This window comes from Centruroides vittatus, unplaced genomic scaffold (assembly GCF_030686945.1).
Source record: "Centruroides vittatus isolate TY-2023 unplaced genomic scaffold, ASM3068694v2 contig_2210, whole genome shotgun sequence".
Lineage (NCBI taxonomy): Eukaryota > Metazoa > Arthropoda > Arachnida > Scorpiones > Buthidae > Centruroides > Centruroides vittatus.
Genome location: NW_027121378.1, coordinates 28384 through 49143, shown reverse-complemented (window position 1 = coordinate 49143; position 20760 = coordinate 28384). Strand labels below are relative to the sequence as shown.

Sequence of the window (20760 nt, the reverse complement as noted above, 5' to 3'; positions counted from 1 at the left end):
TAATTCCTTGTACAGTACATGACTGAAATGAACGATTTAGAACTAAACTAAATGAATAGATTATTAGTGTTGATCAACTTGACAGAAAAGGTTACCGTGTTTTTATCAGCGCTATTATTCTTTACTTTTGAATTTTATACATTGACTGTAGGGAAGACGAGCGGGACTATATAACTGAAAGAATGTTTAATTCCAAATTCAGTTCAGTGATATCCAACAAAGCAATAGTTTTAATCACTCATAAAAATCACGGGCAAACTGTCCATTAAGTGTTAAGAACTAGATACTTGACTGAGTTATAATTGTATATATATTATGGAGAATTATATACAATTATAAGCTCAAGTTAAATGTTACTTAAGGGTATGCTTACTATATGGCACGCGCACTCAAAAATGTTCGCAATCCCTGCCCTAGATAATCAAGTACAGTACATTAATTATCAATAACATGAAATTGAATATTTGCATTATGTTCCTGACTTATCGTTGTGGTAGTATCCGATTATCCGTAAAAAAAAAGCGGGCTTATAACGTTCAAATTTTAGATTAAATTGGCATGATGTAGGTTACAAACACAAATTTTTCTTACTTTTCACGATAAAGTGTTAAGATACATACACATATGAGTAAATTAAAATTTTAATTGAGGCTATTTATATTCAAGTATATCGTCCTTCCATGATTAATAAAAGAATTAAGATAATAGCATTCTTATATCCACGGGTATGTATCGTGTATCTACAGGTATAACAATATTTAAACAATTAACTTATTTAATCTCTCTCTAAAAATATTACAAAGAATTTAAATTTTTATAATAATTCAAGAAGATAATTTTGTTTTAAATGGTTGCATAGAAAGAATAATAATATGCTAATTGTCCTTGGACGAATTTTTTTAGCATAATTGGCAAGGTTCTTGTTTTCATTAGAATGACGACTTAAGATGTCAGCATTGAGAGACCACCGTTACTTCTCAGATATAATTTCACCCAACTTTCCTAATACGGCTTATCGACAGGTGTTCCAGAAAGGTTTTCTTTTTTTTTTTTTATGTATCATGTGTATCTTTTAGTTCGGTTTATCAGAGTTAAAAATCAACACAACATCATATATTAATAATTTATTAAAGGTCGAAACATCACGCGCTTGTGTTTCTTTTTTACGTTTCAAAAGAGGTCGCGATAAACTACTGTGTGTAATTTTTCAAACTTCTGCAAGATGAAATAACAAATTTATAAAACATTTCATTTAAAAACGTAATAATATACGCCTAAAAGTAGAATAATTACTTCGTTCTTACCTCGAAATTTCTGATGATTTAGCCGTTAAACATTGATAAACTTGAAATAAAGAATGATTTGAATTACACTACATTATTAAACAATGACTAGAAAAACCAATTAATCTTAATTTTTAAGATTTTAAACTCATTTATACGTAATTTCGATTCCGGTCACACTCGTAAAAAAAAAAAAATTCAAAAAAAACAAGCAAAAATACTAGTCCGCCATTTTGAATAATTTTGAAATGTTATGTGAGATAAGCGCAATGCTCGGGGCAATTGTCAGCAACTATCTTATCAATTCCTCGTAGATGCATTCATGAAATATAAGCATCTGTTTAAGGAGTTTTGGTTTATTCCAAGTTAAAAACATGAATTCTGACGATAACAGCTGGTGAGTAACTTATTTCTTGAACGTCTGTATTTTACAATTAATTATTATTTTGACTTTTTTTTTTCGGTAGAAATCTTTCTCGTTTGATATCGATGGTCGAAAGTTTCTTCTTACCTTCTACATTTATTATTATTATTATTACTATTATTTTCTCTGTTATTCGTTACGAATTGATTAATTTTTTTTTTAAATAAATGTTTTTAATTATTATTGTTTTATTTTTTAAAAAATCTCTGTACAACGGTATTCGAGTAGGATAAGATTACAATAATCAATCTGTGCTTATGTATTTTGTAGAATTTTATTAGTTAACATTCTAGATAAAAAAAAAAATAAATCTATAAAATGAATTTAGAACATAAAATATTCTACAGTATTTAAAGTATTATCGATTTCTTAGTACATAACATTTAATTACTTATATTTTTCTACGTGTTAATTTTATTATTTAGCTAAAATACTGCTTGAATGCGAGTATTTACTCATCGGGATTCTAGATATTTTTGAAATCTTGATGGTAATTAATGTATGAACGTTTCCTGCTGAGAAAATTTATAGTTTATTAATCTACTCCATTTAAAAGTTGCGCAACTGTATCGACCTCATATTTAATAAACATAATACTGTATCATTCAAAACAATTGATTATCAGTACATAAACACGTGTGTTTATGTACTGATGTGTAATGTGTATTTTTTAATTTATAAAAAGTAAAATATATTTATTAAAAATATATATATATATATATAAATAATTTTACATGAAATTTATTTATTGATCGGTAAAAATATCGTTAAAATAATTTATATCTTTTGTTAAATAAATATATAACATGTCAAAGTTCAATGTTTTCCTACCGTTTCAAAGTTCATCGTGAAAAATTTTAGTTATAAAATAAGTTATAATTTTCTATAATAAGTATAATAATAAAATTTTAAGTGTATAATATGCTACTTATATATTCACAAATTCATAATTTATTGATACGTTCGTCAGGGCAAGTCCTGTAGCTAATTTATCAGTCTTATCTCATCTTATTTATCTGAAATTTTCTCAAGTTTATAACTAGGAAGAAAATATACACAAAGTTTAATCTTACAAACCTTGGCCTCGATTAACATAAATTAATAGAAGGCCGTACGACTGAGGCGGTTAAGACGTCAGTCTACCGCTCTTGGGGATCCAGGATCGAATCCGGGCGTACTCGCGAATCATGGCGATTCGTCTCGGTTGCCCCTATTGTGTGCCTGGTGGCAGTGAGCAAAATAGACAATTGCCCCAATAACAGGGGTCCCAAACCAATGTTTTATAAGAAAATATTTCCTCCAGAAAATTTACCCCCCCCCGAAGTCAACACTGTACAGTACATAGATCTTAATTCTTCAATGTATTAATACATGAATTGAGTGAGTTTTATATTAAAAGATTAAACCAAAATTTCCAATCTTGTTCAACCCTATTAAATAAACTTATAAACTGATAAATTTTTTAACTTCAATACAGTTTTATTGATATATAACGATATAAAACAGGTTGGTATTATTAACTCATTATAAAGTTATAAAATGATTGATCGTTCCATATTTTTTTTTATCGTGTTAATACGAGTTTTAAGATGCAGTAATTAGAATATATTATCCTTAAATTTAAAAGGTAGCACTTTTTCAAGGCTGAAATTTCTGTTAGTAATTTTTTTCTATGTAAAAGAATGGGGGAAAAAAAAGCTTTACGTGAAGTAGGCGTGCAGATTTTATTATATATATTTTTTTATTTCTGTACATTAAATGAATACTAAATTCAAATTTAAAAAAAAGAAACACTTAAATAAATTGTTTAGTATTTTTAGTTTTTTTTAGTGTTTTTTTATTAACCTTCAATTATATGCTTTCCTCTGTGATTTCTAGGGCTGAAAAAGATATTTTTTTTTAAGTCAGAAAAAGAGAAATGCAAACCATTTTATGGCTTTAGTTGATGGTATAATTATTAATGAATAATATAAATGAAATTCTAAGGTTCTGTATCCTTTTTTAAATGCCGATTTGAATAAATATTGATCAATTTTTGATCTTGTAACGTGTTTTTATACAGTATTTTGTTATTACAATTAATATCAAAATGTTTATAATACTTGTATAAACTGTAATTAATAAGCTTATAAACGACTAACGTCAAAGGTCTAGTTAAAATTTTACTTTTAATATTATGAAATTGTTATTATGTAATGATATATATATAATGAGAATTCTTCATAGAGACCTTCGAAATAACTAGTTTGAAGGTTTTCATGAGAAAACATGTTTATTAATTACAAATTTTTCTTGTTATCTCCCGAAGTATTATCGTAAGAAGACGAAATGTTAGTTTCATCGTTATTTTTTAAAATTATTTGAACAAAAATTCTACACCGGTGTTCAAAATTAAGAGAATTTGACAAAAAGTAATGAACCGAAAGTACAAATTATGCCACCGAATAAGAATGCAAACTTCTAGTGTTGAATACGCAAGCTTACACGTGTGTGTGGGCAGAGCTTTGACAGCGGAAGGCGCGAAAAGCACAAGTGGCTTTGCCTGCGATTAGTTTGCGGCAATATTCGTTGCTTTCTTGCAAGAGTTGGTTCAACTTCATAAGCAAGGACACCGGATCCATATCGAGAAGGTCATCCAAGAGCCCTGACGGCCAATGAAGATCGTTATTTGGCACTCTCAGCGAGGCGCCACAGGACTGCTACGGCTTCGCAGCTATCTGGTCAACTGCATGTTGCCGCTGGAACCCGAGTTTCAAGGGTTACTGTTTTCCAGAAGCTTCGTGAGAGAGGGCTTTATGCCAGAAGACTCGCTGTTTGTGTCCCGCTCACTTCAGCACACAAGAGAGTGCATTTAGTATGGTGCAGACAACATCAGCCACGGACCAGACTTTTTTTTTTTAACTCTTTCCGCCCTGTGGGCCCTAAGAGGGCCTCTTTTAGTAGGCCCATTATGGGTTCGGACCAGGCCCACAATGGGGCGACCGGGTGGTGAGGGACGAAGCCCGACATATCCGAACGGACCACCCCCCCGAAAAATTCCTGGGGATTATTCGACCCGTTCGGATTCGATCCCGGGTCCCCCAGGGCGGTAGGCTGCCACCTTGACCGCTCGGCCATCCGGCCGTTTATGGACCAGACTTAAGAGGGGTACAGTATTTTTTTCAGAGACGAGTCGCGATTCAGCTTGAACACGGATTCTCGATGCACCTTCATCTTGAGAGAACCTGGGACTCGATTCCTTTCCTCCAACATCCGAAAAAGGGACAGCTATGGCAGTGGAGGTGTCATAGTCTGGGCAGGAAATCATGTTGGACGGCCACACATTTCTCCACGTGTTTTACAGAGGCTCCCTGACTGCTGAGAGATATCTTACAGCCCTATGTTCGACTTTTCAGGGGCGCAATTGGCCCTCGGTTCATTTTTATGGATGACAACGTTTGTCCACATAGGGTTCACCTGGTCGACGATTATTTTGAAAGTGAGGATATTCGCTGGATGGATTGGCCATTCAGATCTCTACACCTAAACCCTATGAGACACTTTTGGGAAGACAATTACAGATTGCAATCCTCCTTCGAGAACCACCCAGGAGCTGAAAAGTGCATCGCTGCAGGAATGGGACCCCGCGTGCAGCCCCAGGAATGCAACTGATGAGTCCCCGTGGTATTCCCACGGGGAATCATCAGCTGCTTCGTTTCCGGTATGATGTCACGATGTGAGAGCTGTATGACGGCGAGAGGTGACTATACCCCATATTAGAGTCATTTTATGTTCATTGCATGTCACCGTTTATAAAATTATAAGGGTCAATCGAAAAATCTTCAAAAATATGTATAAACTTTTCGGAAAATGAGCAAAAGTTCCTTCTTAGCCAGTCATGTTTAAGTTTATAGGTCGGCGAGAAAAGCTTATTCAATAGAAGATACAATAGGAAAGTGAAATCATTTAAAATTGTCTTCGTAACAATTTATTGTCAATAAGAAAGATATTTTACTAGAATCACAAAATAAATGAAAAGGGGAATTTAAATATTTAGAATTGCTTAACATTTTAATTTTCATTATTAATTTAAATTTAATAAATATATTCATAAAATGACAATATAGATATATGGCCTATATAAACAATAGTCTTAAGAATTATAAGAATATTTTATGTATAGGCGTATGTAAGATTACAGGCAATGTAGAGGATGGGTAGAAAATAACTAAGCTTGAGAAATCGCCATCATTTTTGTAATAATGCAATCGCAATAAAATTTATGCTTACGTGTACATCAATCAACGCAAGTTTAAAATTCCTTTAACGATGGCGTGGGCAGGTACCGAGAGAATCAACAAACGCAATAGCAAAAAAAATGTCCGACCGCTTGTCTGTTCGGGAGCCAGCGCAAATTGCCGCACGCTGTGAGGTGTGGAAATCAATAGCGAGGTTGAGGCCGAAGTTTTCATCGCGAAAACGTGTAAGTCGGACGTTCAGCGCCGCTTTCCTGCAAGCCTAGAAGTTTGACAATGGCGTTTGGAATGTCGAACGTGATTCCACTGACTTTCCAAACGGTCAAACTTCTAGGCTTACAGGAAAGCGGCGCTGAACGTCCGACGTACACGTTTTCGCGTTTAAAACTTCGGCCTCAACCTCGCTATTGGTTGCGTATCGTGAAGGGACGTCGTGCCACGATCCGTCCAGAAACAATGAATAATAATCATTCGAAGCTGAAATGATCAGTAGGTTCGGTGCGAATATACAGAGAAGCGGCCGGCCGTCCACATCACGATCTGAGAAAAAGCTGACGTTGGTGGATGGCACCGGGCCAACATTGAATTTTAAGGTATGCATTCGCGTTTCTCTTTAATAAGATACGTGTTGAATAATTTTTGTCATCTTTTCTTTGGAAATATAGAAATTATAGTGATTTCTCAATACCTAGTTACGTTCCATCCAACCTATATTATTGTATTATTTGTATTGTATTTTTTAGAAAGTACAGTACATAAACATGTTGTTTAAATGTACCTAGACAATATACTGTACTTAGGTAATAAATATGATTTATGTGATAATCTGTATCTTATAAATTCTGTTTATGTCCATATAAATTTTAATTCAGAATACATCTGTATGTAAATAATGAAACCTGTACTTATTTAATTGTTATAAACACGAATTTAGATGAAACCAAAGAGAATTTGACGAAAAAATGCATTTATTTTATATTATTGTTATTATTATTATTATTATTATTATTTGTATATGACAACGTGACTCGTAGGCGATCTGCCGAGGGGGATGCCTTCCGGGAGGTCTTTTTAAGGGTAGCTCGCCCTATTCTAGATGTTACAGAGTGGAGAAACGGGTGAGGCACGAACCCACGACCGAACTCCCAGTGTTCAGGGAATGGAACCACTTGACAATTGGTGGGTCTTGCGTTTAATAAAAAATCAATTATCCTTTATCTGGTACTACATATATTTCTATGTAGGTTATATATATAACAAAGGTTTAAATAAACAATTCCAAAATAACGGTGTAAATTATGAATGAGTGAAGAGAAAATACTTTCTCTTCTAATTAATTAATTTAAATATATTCGTGGACCAGATGGATCACACGATAAGGTGTCAGTCTACCGCCATGAGTGTTCTGGGTTGAATTCGATCAGGACTCCAATGATTTATCGTGTAATATATAGGTCGGGCCGGTGTTCTCCATCCCTCGTTCAAGCTGGCGGCTCCATTTCGGGTGAAACCGATTCAAAGTAGGGAAAATTATGGCTGATCATATGGCTTTAGCAGGCACGGTCGGACGGTGAAGCTACTAAAACTGGCAAAAGAGACCCACTCCATCCCCGCCCCTTTACAAGTTCTCGACGGCCCTGCGTATGAGTTGATTCTGATACGTTGGAGTCCATCCTCATTGTGGCTAGGAAAAAACAACATTTTTAATGCTCCAGACGGAAACTTTGATTCCGTATGATGACAAATAAGACAACGCAACACAAGGACATTCTGATTTGCTAACGGGTGCCTCCCGGAAGAATTTTCTATGGGAAACTGGCCCCTATTTGAATGTTAAGCACGTGATAAAAATCGAAAAAACTCCACGCATCATCTAATTGATCAGGTTGAATCCGGAACCAAGTATCACTGTTCAGTGGGGTTTTATCCATTCCACCACTGCAGAAATTGTTATGAAAATATTACAAATATTATTATTAGCAACAAAACAATTTAAAGCAACTTAATTATATTTAGTGATAATAATTATATTTTAAAAAAACATTCAAATTAAATGGGAAATAATATTAAGGTTGCAGCCTACAGCTATATGGTACCCGGAATAGAATCCAAACGAATCGCTAAAGCCCCAGGAATTTTTCAGGAGTGGTCCATCCGGATATGTCGGGCCTCATCCCTCGTCACCCAGTGAATCTGGCCGAACCCATAATGCATTTTAGAAAGCCAAAATGGACCTCTTAGTACTCACAGGGCGGAAATAGTTTTAAAAGCACAAACTTGCCAAAAAAAAGGGCCTGACATGGATAAAACGCTGCCACAAACGAACTCACAAATAGTAAAAATGATACCAAAATATAATTGATATATTAATTAACCTATTTAGTGATAGAAAAGAAACGAAAGTTTGATACAGAATAATGTTGCAATTATGCAAAAGAATGTAACGAGATAATAAAGGTTACTGCCCTTTTTTTCATGCGTGACAACGCTCCGAAATTTTATACCAATGTCTCAATTACTTGTCTGTTCAATGATATTTAATTACTTCTATACAGATTTTAACTGCACAAGTTTTATTTTAAGGCCATTTGTAAGATCCACGTTCTAGAACATAGTTAATAAAAGTTAACCAATTACTATTCACTTTTCTTTCAATATGTAAATGATTATTGGTTAACTTATAGCTCTAACTCGGCATAAAGGGGAAAGACCTGGTGTTTATACACAATAAAAACTGCAACAAGACGACTAAAAATGTACTCTAATTTCAATTTCAGCCAACCAGAACCGGGAGCGATTCAAAATCGACCAATCAGAATCGGTATTCTGTAGGTATGAATATATTATGAATGTAAAACAGTCATTGATTGAAGGTCTCACACGTAACTGTACAAAAATGTTTTATGTACAGTACATCTAAGATAAAACGGCAATAATTTGACTGCAGTTTCTGTATCTGTAAGGTTTACAGATATGTTTTGTGGGGATATTTCAGTGAAATGTTTTGTTGGAAAGTGTTATTTACAGGGGCACACTTCTTTCATCATTATTGCTTGCTTAAAATTTTTTACAAGTGTAATTATAATTACAATATACATTTATATATTGTATTTAAAATATTTAAAATTTAATTTTTAGTTGGTGTCTTCACAAATAAATAAAAATATCATTTATTTAGTATTAAAAATGGAAATGGAGGTATCAATTCAAGCAGAGGTTTCAACATACCACCGGGTGGAATGCATTATGGTGACTATCTTCAAGTAAAGGATGTGTTTAATCATTTTTAAATGTTAATTAAAATGAAGTATTTGATTACTGAAAATACAATTTTCCATTATAACAGTTGAAACATCTGCTAAATTGTCAAGATCCCTTATCAGGACGTTTAGATGAAACTGTGCACGATGAGCATCTGTTTATAATTACCCATCAAGGTAATAGCTGAATCATATGTGTTAATTACCTGATGTATCAAATTAAATATATTAATTCTTATTCAATACTGAACATTTATGTAGCTTATGAATTATGGTTCAAGCAAATTATATATGAGTTGGATTCAGTCAGAAAATTATTCTTTACAGAGGTACAGTAACTTTACTTTTTACAAATAAACAAATATAGCTTTTACTCTTTCATTATTTATAATTTTTCTTAATTTGTAGGAAGTAAATGAAGCAAAAATGCTGATCATCACATCTCGATTAAACAGGATTGTGCTCATATTAAAGGTATAATTCATTTTTATATTAATTATTTTAATTAATATCATTTCAATAATGCTACTTTCAAGTAAAATCAATGTACGGTATTATTTTTGCTTAAAATATATTTGTAAATGAAGCAAATCCTGAATTATATTAAATATAATATATTTTCTAAAATTACAAAACACTGTATTTTTGGTATCAATTTTCCAAAATTAATGTAAAGCATACACAATATATATTGAAGATATATTCAAACAAGTACTTTACAATGGATGCACAGAGTTTCTTCACTAGGCCAGGGGCCAGGAATGGAGTATCAAAAAATGATTAGTATTATATTCCTATTTATATGCCAATTTTGTAAAATTTTCCCTTAAAGTTAAAAATTAGCCAATCATTTCTATTGTTTTTTATTTTTTCCAAGAAAAAGGGATCAAAAAATGAAATTTAGCACAAGGCACTAGTTAGGACAATAGATATATTTACATGTTTTAAGTTAATTCAAGAAAATCAACACCAAAAAGTTTAATAGTGAAACTTGGTTCTTTTTTACAAAATATATTTAATTTTAGAATATATTAATTTAAATAGATTTTAATATAAAGTTTTTAAAGAATATGTGGCATTTGTGCAAGAGATTAAGATCTCTTGCACAAATGTAAATTCTAATTTAAACAATACTAATTAATAGATATTTTTTTCATTTAGTTGCTTGTAGAACAAGTTACTATATTAGAAACCATGACACCTTTGGATTTTATGGAGTTCAGGTATATCATTATTTTTCCATGCACAAATTTTGTCCATATAAATATTTAATGTAATTTCGATTTTAAAAGTTAGTAAATTAATTTAATGTAAAATACCATAGACGTATACAATACAAAAGTAAGTAAAAAGTCTGAAAAATCTAGTAACATTATTAATAAAAAATGTTTAAGAAAACAAAATGGATTAAATTGTGTGAACTATAACACCATTATAGTCCACAATCCAGCAGAAAGTTTTGGGTAAAAACATTTGTTCTTTAAAAGCATTTGGTGGATTGTAAGGTTTATATGATTTAAGTAATATTTATCCAGTTGCAAAAATTACTAGATTAAAATGTAATCAAAGATTTTTATCATTTGAAATTATGACAAACATTTCCTGTAACACTTAATTGCAATGTTATATATCTTAAAAGAAGTTAATTTTTTTAAACTCTTTCTGTCCTGTGGGCTCTAGTGCCTACAGGATGGAAAGAATTCAAGCATTCTAGCAAGCTCATTACAGGTTCAGCCATGCCCATAATGAGGAGGCTGGACGGTGAGGGAACGGGACAGACATATGCAGACATATGATCCCGAAAAGATTCCTGGGGTTTTTTGGCATGTCTGGATTCAGTCCTGGGTCCCCCAGAGTGGTATACGTTGTCACTTTAACTGCTGAGCTATCCAGCCATCAAAACAATAGATTATGAAGATCTGATTATAAAGTAAATTGAATATTGTTTACATTTTCAAAACACTATCCTTTACTATTCTAGAATTCTTAAAAACATTCAGAACTATTCTATACCTATCATATCAATGAATAATACATGTTGATTTCTTATTTGTGTAGTCACATTAAATGTACTGTACTTTCTAATTCAAAATGAAAAAGAGTTTGAATTAGATTTTATATTTGAGAAGTTTGCCTAATAAAAATGCTAAACACTTTCTTTTGTATTCAAATAATGTACAAAATTATAGCTTTGTTCACATGTATGACTAATAACTTTTACAGATGTTATTTATCTCCAGCTTCTGGCTTTCAAAGTCTACAGTTCAGATTAATTGAAAATAAATTGGGTGTGCGAAATGTATGTTTTAATTTTTGTTTTAAATAATAATAATAATAATAATGAAATTTTATTTAACAGCATTTAATAATTTTATATGTTTAATTTTAGGAACAAAGAGTTAATTACGGAAAAAATAATTACTTAAGAGTATTTCAAGATTCAGAAGCTATTGAAGCTGTAAAGAAATCAGAAAATGAACTTTCACTCTGTGGTTTAGTTCAAGTATTCTTCTTTTTATATTATTAAAGTATAACTATATTAATTTTATTTATGACATTTAAATTATAATGTGAAAAAATTTTCTTTTTTTTAAGAGATGGTTAGAAAGAACTCCTGGTTTAGAAGTAAATGGTTTTAACTTTTGGGGAAAATATCAAAAAGTTGTTGATATATTATTAGAAAATATGAGAAAAAATGCAGAGGTTAGTATAATTTTATACAGCTGTTTTCACTTTTAATAGTTTTAATCATCATATTTTGTATGTGGATAACTTATAGTTTTATCTGTGTTTAAAAGGCGAATTAAAAAGGTATGAGTCATATGACAATTTTTAGTTGCAGTTACACACTCATCAAACAGCTTTTCCTTTATCTAAAGTCATAAACAGAGTCTTTAGAAAATATGAAAAATTCTTCCGAAGCTACTAGAGATGCCTGTACTCACTGCAGGATTAAGCCTCTACTGGGCCCTAGACAAAATTTAAATCGGGGGCCCCATTTAAATAAGTTGTTTGTAAAGCAATTTTAAATAATGTCACTTAAAATTTTTATTTAATAATAGAGAATAAAAACACTAATACAATAATAATTGTATAATAAATGAGTTTCTGGTATAATAAAAAAGATATATAATTATAGACATTAATCAACCTTTAAAAACCTCCAAATTATGGGCCCTAGACATTTGTCTTATTTGTCTATTGGTTAATATGGCAGTGCCTATACATATACCTCACCGTTAGTTCTCTCCCATTTTTTTTTTTTTTTCATTAAATCCATGCTTTAATTGATATTATTAAACACTCCTATTCAAAGATGCGTATGAGGGGTTGGGGATTTAACAGCCAACCCCTCATGTGAATTGAGAAGCTTCATAAAAGTTCTAGAATGATTTATTACCAAAGAGAATAAATGGAGTCATGGAAGTGTGTAGAATATAGTGAAAATTTCTAAAATGTTCTGAGTGTATGTAAATGATTCTTCTCTGCAGAATGAGCTACTTTACAGTTAGAAATTGACAAGTTAAGAAGTGAAATAGTGACTTAACAATATTGTAAATAATTTTTTCTGTGTTCTTATTAAAAGGTTTCCAGTAAATGACTGAATTCTTTAAACAACAGTGATACTACACTAGAGTGAAGTAAACAAACATACCATTGAGCCTGTTACTGATGTGCGTCTTCTAATAAACAGACTGTTACAAACATTTTCAAACTCTCAGGTTCTTCTTCAGCTAACTAATAACTCCTGAATGAATGCAATTCAAATTAAATTCAATTGGAACACCAGTCAGAATCTAAACGCCATTGCCGCTTGGATATCGATAACATCATTTTGGCATGCGCCCCTTTAACAGCTGTAGATTATCATGCGTTCTTGTCTACGAGCGCCTGCCAGGCTGTTGACAGAGTGATTTCATCCTTATGGTTAATGCAATTACCATCTTTGAGTGTAGCCATGCAGATGTAAATAGCCTCTAGCCATCTAAGATGATGTACGTGTTGCATAGTGTGGATCACCTTCGCTGGATTGAGCATTGGTTCTACACCCGGGTCTGAGGCGTAGATGGCTAGAGTAGAGGTGTTCCTTGCATGTAGAATATCCGCTCTGTGCTCTTTTGTTCTCACTTCTAGAGAGCGCTTTGTGGATCCTACGTAGACCAGGCTTCTGTCCCATCTATGGTCCGTGAGTGGGATGGTGTACACACCCGGGAGTCGTTCTTTCTTGTGGGTGTCTTTTCCGTTCCATAAAATGTCAAATATTGTAGCACATCTTCTATAAGTGATGCAAATATTCTTTTTCTTAGCTATCGCAGAATATAGCAATTTAAGGTACGGATTGTAAGTAACCAGGATGATGCTGGGTGGAACTTTGTTGGGTGCCTGGGTTGGGTCTAGTTCTTGGCAATGGAACCATCTGCAGAATATGTAGCCAAAGAACATGGTTATCCTGCCATCACACATAAATTGATGCGCAGATGGTCCACTGTTGCCAAGAACTAGACCCAACCCAGGCACCCAACAAAGTTCCATCCCAGCATCATCCTGGTTACTTACAATCCGTACCTTAAATTGCTATATTCTGCGATAGCTAAGAAAAAGAATATTTGCATCATTTATAGAAGATGTGCTACAATATTTGACATTTTATGGAACGGAAAAGACACCCACAAGAAAGAACGACTCCCGGGTGTGTACACCATCCCACTCACAGACCATAGATGGGACAGAAGCCTGGTCTACGTAGGATCCACCAAGCGCTCTCTAGAAGTGAGAACAAAAGAGCACAGAGCGGATATTCTACATGCAAGGAACACCTCTACTCTAGCCATCTACGCCTCAGACCCGGGTGTAGAACCAATGCTTAATCCAGCGAAGCTGATCTACACTACGCAACACGTACACCATCTTAGATGGCTAGAGGCTATTTACATCTGCATGGCTACACTCAAAGATGGTAATTGCATTAACCATAAGGATGAAATCACTCTGTCAACAGCTTGGCAGGCGACTCGTAGACAAGAACGCATGATAATCTACAGCTGTTAAAGGGGCGCATGCCAAAATGACGTTATCGATATCCAAGCGGCAATGGCGTTTAGATTCTGACTGGTGTTCCAATTGAATTTAATTTGAATTGCATTCATTCAGGAGTTATTAGAGAGATTGTGGCCAAAGTTTTCTACGTGAAAACGTGTACGTCGGACGTTCAGCACTGCTTTCCTATAAGCCTAGAAGTTTGACAGTGGCGTTTGGAACATCAAGCATGATTCCAGTGACGTTCTAAATGCTATTGTCAAACTTCTAGGCTTATAGGAAAGCGGCACTGAACATCAGACGTACACATTTTCACATTGAAAACGTCGGCCACAACCTCTCTATTAGTTACCTGAAGAAGAACCCGAGAGTTCGAAAACGTTTGTAACAGTCTGTTTATTAGAAGATACACACTGGTAACAGGCTCAGTGGTATGTTTGTTTACTGAATTCTTTGTTATGACATTCTATCAAAATACATTAAAACTCCGATTTATCTGAATCCTGTTAACCTGGATTTCAAATTTATCCATATTATAAAACATAATCCCTGTCTCAGAAGAATGAAAAATAAATGTACAGAAAAACTTATAAATGTGAAAAAATCAAAAAACTCCTAAGTATATTCTTGCTTAAATGTAATGTAATGCTTGCAAGAATAGACTTGATTTCTATGAATCAGCATATGACATTCATTGTTATAGCTTTTTGGGTTCATGTAAATTTGAATCGGTACAGTGTTGACTTCAGACATTTTTCTTTGGGGAATGTTTAGGGAAAATATTTTCTTATAAAGGATTGGTTTGGGCTCCCTGTTGGTGGGGATCCCAGGCAATTTCTGTTTGCTCATAGGATAACTCACCACTGTAAAGCAGATCCTAGTCCTGTTTGAGCCAGATAAATGGGGTTTCTACTGTAGAAACATATTATAAATAATTACTCAATAGCTTAAAACTTTTCCAAACAAAATATTCACTTATTATTATTGTTAACAAGAAAAATTAATTATTTAACATACTATTTATAAATTAATACATCAGCAAGTCATTTTGAAGAGAATCCAATGCAACATATCAATTATATATTTTTATTAATTCACAGGATAAAGTACAAATTTTTACAAGCATTATATACATTATCCCACAATGAATTATGATCAGTAACAAAGCATTTATAAATACTTTTACAGCTGCTTAGATAATAGTGTTAAACATTTTATAATCTTAACAAGCAAGTAAAGTTTAATTTCAATCTCTTCTCACTTAGATAACTGTTCTTATTATATAAAGTCCACCAAGATCTTACGTAGGTCTTGCACATAAGTGAGAAAACCATTACTAACATTTTTGGTCTACACCTAATACCTTTCTCAGGTAGATTTTTCTAAATTTGAATCTTTCTGGTGCTGGCATTATTTGAAAAAATCTACCTGAAGAAGGTCTTAGGTGTGGACCAGAAACATTATTAATGGTTTTCTCACTTACATATTAAGGCTGGTGAACTTTATATTGATTAACATTTTGTTATTAGAAGAGTAAATCCTTAATATACTCTGAATCACAAGAGAGTACCAAACCAAATTACAGGCAGTCTGCAAGTTTTGGACTTAATGTGTTCCTAAAAAATGATTTAAAAAGTCAAACAATAGAGTTGCTTGTTATAAAGAGAGTTCCATTCTTGTAGAGCCAAAAGAAAACTTTTTTAAATTGCTTGTTAAAGTAGGAAAGTTTTAGCTTTTTATTGTGACTACGTTAAACACATAAAACATGATTTACTAAATTAAAATCATATAATAAACAGAAAAAAACTCAATAAAAAATTAATTTTCACAAATGATTTTGATGTTACTGAAATCAAAATTGGCAGAAAGCATTAACTCTTGTCAAAAATGTACATAACCACAAATTTTGCTTACAAAAAGTGATTTACGATTATCAGAATATTATGTATGAAAGAGCAAATTGTCCAAAAGTTGAGGAACATCAGTAATTTTAAAAAAACCTTTTAATTTAAAAACACTTTTATCCTATATATTTTAAAAGTAATGTTACTTTAAATTATATAAGTTATGATTTAAAATATTGTACATATCCTTATGTATATATATAAAACTAATAGATACATTAATATTGTTATTTTTAATTTATTCGGATTTTATCATTTTTAAAATACATTAATTTATATTTCATAGTCTGAGAAAGATTCTGCCAAAAAAGAATCTCTACTCGACGAATACAGACGGAAAAAGGTTATTATTTTAATGCAAACATAAAATGAATTAGCGTAACATTTTATCTATGACTAAATGCCTCATAAATACACATTTTTACAGAATTCCTTTGATTCAATATTTGATGTCAATAAGCACAATGCATTGGTAACAAGAGGTAAATTTTCTTATTTTAAATAACATTTTGTAAAATATGTTGTAAAATGCAATTTTCTTTTACCTAGGTGAAAGAATATTCTCACATAAAGCCTTTCAAGGAGCCATGATGATATCTTTCTATCGTGACGAGCCAAGATTTAATCAACCCTATCATCTCCTGACTCTATTAATGGATATTGATTCTTTAGTTACAAAATGGAGATGTAAGGATATTTTAAAATATAAAATATTGAGTATTTATTTATAATATTTTAAACCAAAATAATAGATAGAACGTCTGTCTTCAGTGTAAAAAAGATTCAGTGTAAACTATAATTATAGATAATCACGTTCAGATGGTTCAACGAATGATTGGCACTCAACAATTTGGCACTGGCGGATCTTCGGGATATCAGTATTTAAGATCAACACTCAGGTAGTATATTACTTTAAATATATGAAAGTTAATTTTTTTTACAACAAAATTAATGTTATTTACCTTACAGTGATCGCTATAAAGTATTCATAGACTTGTTCAACCTATCCACATTTTTAATTCCACGAAATTGCATTCCTGTTTTATCTCCTGCTATGAAACGTAGATTGTCAATGATGAAGGAAGATAGTATTGATGAAGATTGTGAAGATTTAGTAGAATATGACCAATAATTTTAATGTAGCATAGAAATTTCCATCATCGTCAGAGAAATTTTTTTGGCTTTCATTGTATTGTATTGCATTTGTTTTTTCATGAATCATACCATGATTCATATAAATTAAATGCAATGCATTTTATTTTATAAAAAAAAAATCACTTATTCAAAATAAGAATTTTAAAGGTAGTTAGTTAGTTAGTTACAGATGTATACAGGGTGAGACAAAAGTCCTTTGCACCCTTTTCATTCCAAAAGTACTGAAGATATATTAATTTTGTTAATATAGCCACATAGGTAGGCATGCACAAAGAATAGGATGGAACCTTTCTGTTGACCTCAAAATCACTTTAAAAAAGTTTCAACCTATTCTCAATGAAAGCTTTCCCAATTGCAGATCCAGAAATTTTTAGATGGGGGTGCAAAAAAAAATAAATAAAGAAGTAAAGAAATTTTTTTATTAACTGAGGTACTGTACCTGGCTTTACTTCAGGAAAACCCTCAGAAGGGGGTGCAGTTGTGGTCTACACACCCCTAAGTCTACCCACATACTTTCCTGTGTAATTACATTAATATAATTTCAGTACTTTTGGAATGAAAATAGGGTAGGAAACTTGAGAAATCCTGTATATATATCTGAAAGTAACATATGATTCTATATATATATATATATACATGCAGAAGCATATATTTCAGTTGTACAGTCCAAGAAAGCATTGCATATTAAAACAAAATGATTAAGCATCAAGAAGTTTGAACTAAGATTATTGCATTTTGACTTTCTCTAGTGATAAATAAACATTGAAAACTTTATGACATTGTATACAGCAGAAGTAGTATATCATAATCTACAGTTTAGTAAATTTTAATGTAACCTAAAAATTAAATTTTACTTCAAATTTTCATTTCAGATATTCAGTAAACCACTTCTTCCTCTATTTCAATTATACAACATAATAACACTTTTATTGTTCATATTTAACACCTAAATGAGAAAAGCTTTGTTTTGATCTTCTATATTTCATGCCCAGTTAACTAATCTTGCAAAATTCTGATTCATAGTTAAAATGAGTTTAGTTTCTGAGGGATTTATTGAGAGATCTATCAATAAATCTCTCATTGAATCCCTTATCGATAGATGTGTCAATAAACAGTCCTTCATATTAACAAGGATAAACTAGCCAGTATAGTTAATCAGCTGAAATAATCAATGAACTTTTAATAGTACAGTAGATAAAGTTGAAATTCTAACATTTTTGACCTGGTTAATGAGCCATCCTTAAGCATGGACTGATGAAAGTTTTTTGTCCATTCCTGAGAATTCCCCATTAATTGGACTGAAAACATTAGCTGTTTATTCAACTTCACTCACTGTTAAAGGTGTATTGATTAATTCAGCTAAATAGTCCTGTTTTTTTATAACTTATGCAAATAATATTAATTAATATACAGTATCAGACCAAATATCAGACTTCCAGAAATCTGGAATTACCAGGAAACCTTTTGAATTTGGCAGTCACTTTGTTTTAGTTTGCATGATGTATTGTACAATATAGTATAACACATGGTATATGCAACAGTTCCAGTGAGACTGCTGGCCTACAGTGTGTTAAATACAATTTCATTCTTTACTTTTCATCCTTTATTTTATATTTCAAGTAGTTATCTATTTTGCCTTTGTCCAGAAAACTAGAAAATCTAGAAATCTGGAGCACTTCTGGTTTCAAGCTTGCCTGATATTTGGTCCAATACTGTATCAATAACGATATGAATCATTGCTTATTTTTAATAGCTGGAGTCAATGATTGTATCTTACTTATTTAATGTACTTTCATTAATATTTCTTTTCTTTATTATTACCCTTTCATTCTTAAAATTAATTTTTTAATTAACTAGTATAAACAACACTAACAAATTTCAGGAGTCCAAACTGTAATCAAATACAATTGAATTAAACATTTTTCAGGACTTTTCTCATCCCATCTTAGAATTTTCCAGCTTTTGAACATACTTTCCAATGTGCATTTGTATCACGACACAAAAGGTTCAATCAAATTGAACTTCTGTAAAAACTTATAATGGCTTTGGAACATGATCAAATTTCAGGAGTCCAATCCTGAAATTTGTTAGCATTGTTTATAATAATTTAGTGCTTATGGAGTCAAAATTGACATCCAATTATTATATCTTATTTAAATAATGCTTTAACTAAATTAAAAAAACTGGATGATTTCAGTTGCTAAATTATAGTTGAGCCTCAAATTTTTATTGTATTATAAGCAAAATTACAAGCCTTACTCAAGAATAAATGAGCTGTTGATAATATTTTACCATTAAAGTTTTGCATAATGCATATAATCTAACCTTGATTTTTGTCATAATTATTGTTTATGTTAAAAAAAACTTTTGCTTTGCTAAATTTAAAGAATTTATATCATCTTTATTTTTCATTTTGTTTTTATCACATCAAAAGAATGCATTAAAATACTTGGCATTATAGTTAATTCAGTAGAACACTGAATAGGAATCTAACATGGAAATAAAAAGATCATAATTATAAGTGAAAAATGAAGATAAAAATGAAAATATTTATCAAGTTCTTAATATTTCAGTAATATTGATGTTTTAAACTTCATAAAAGCATAAAGTATAATTCATTCATACACCATACCTATCTGAATCTTGCTAGGCAAATGTTTCATTAAAAAAATATACATGCTTCTTCCTTATTTTTTTGTGTTAATGAGTTGTATGAGTTATAGAAATCTCAAAAGTCTATTGTCAAGATGTAGGAATATTAAGAAATTATTTAAACTCAATACATATAGATTTTAGGACAAAATTTTATTCACTTAAAGAGCAAACTAAAAGGAGAATAAGTTTGAAAAGAACAGGCCTTATATGACACTCATTTAAAAATAGGAAATAAAGTTGATATTAAAGCAGTTGGTAGAAACATTTTTAATTTTTATTTAAGAAAAAGTTTTAAGCAAAACTGTGTTTGCCATCAGTGTATGCCGTATGTTCTTTTTTGTTGAACATTTTAATATAGTATAACGAATAGTTTAAACTGAATTTCCACAAGTATGATTTCAATTTGTGATACTTATTCTATGGGAATCATTAAACAAAGCTTAGTTCAATTAATAATTGTCCACTTAATGGCAGTTTTCCAGGAACCAATTACATCACAAAAGCAGAGGTTTACAATAATAGTTTCTACATTTACCAACTTCATAAAAAAGATTATAAATTTAAGGAGTCAGAAAACTATGACACACTAAAATACTGCACAAACTGTAGTATCAAGCAATATCCAACGTGATATATGACCCGTGTTACAATGGTTAAGTGTATGGAATGAGGATGTATTTTATAATATAGAATTATGAATAACAAGCAATTACTTATTGTGACATCATCACACTTTCAGGCTGCAATTTTTAATCATGTTTTAATTTATTTAACTTAAAATATATGCTCTCCACCTCAAATTAGTAC

The 20760-nt window shown here is 31.5% G+C and overlaps 1 protein-coding gene across 1 annotated transcript; it reads left to right on the top strand.

Annotated features, from left to right (window-relative positions):
• The first annotated feature begins 1557 nt into the window (after window positions 1–1557).
• v (Tryptophan 2,3-dioxygenase vermilion) lies at window positions 1558–19617 on the top strand. The gene is made up of 14 exons (XM_067265425.1): window positions 1558–1680; window positions 9121–9205; window positions 9289–9379; window positions 9464–9531; window positions 9611–9676; window positions 10364–10425; window positions 11426–11501; window positions 11592–11705; window positions 11798–11905; window positions 16430–16486; window positions 16571–16625; window positions 16693–16830; window positions 16949–17042; window positions 17113–19617. Exons 1-14 carry the CDS (start codon window positions 1658–1660, stop codon window positions 17273–17275), a joined length of 1200 nt encoding a protein of 399 aa, XP_067121526.1. The 5' UTR covers window positions 1558–1657; the 3' UTR covers window positions 17276–19617.
• Window positions 19618–20760: the final 1143 nt, after the last annotated feature.

Excerpts from the sequence above, each read along its gene's own strand:
- v (XM_067265425.1), top strand. The coding sequence starts at position 1,658 with ATGAATTCTGACGATAACAGCTG. Across the intron at positions 9,206-9,288 it reads ATTATGGTGACTATCTTCAA|TTGAAACATCTGCTAAATTG; the intron begins GTAAAGGATGTG and ends CCATTATAACAG. Across the intron at positions 11,502-11,591 it reads ATAAATTGGGTGTGCGAAAT|GAACAAAGAGTTAATTACGG; the intron begins GTATGTTTTAAT and ends GTTTAATTTTAG.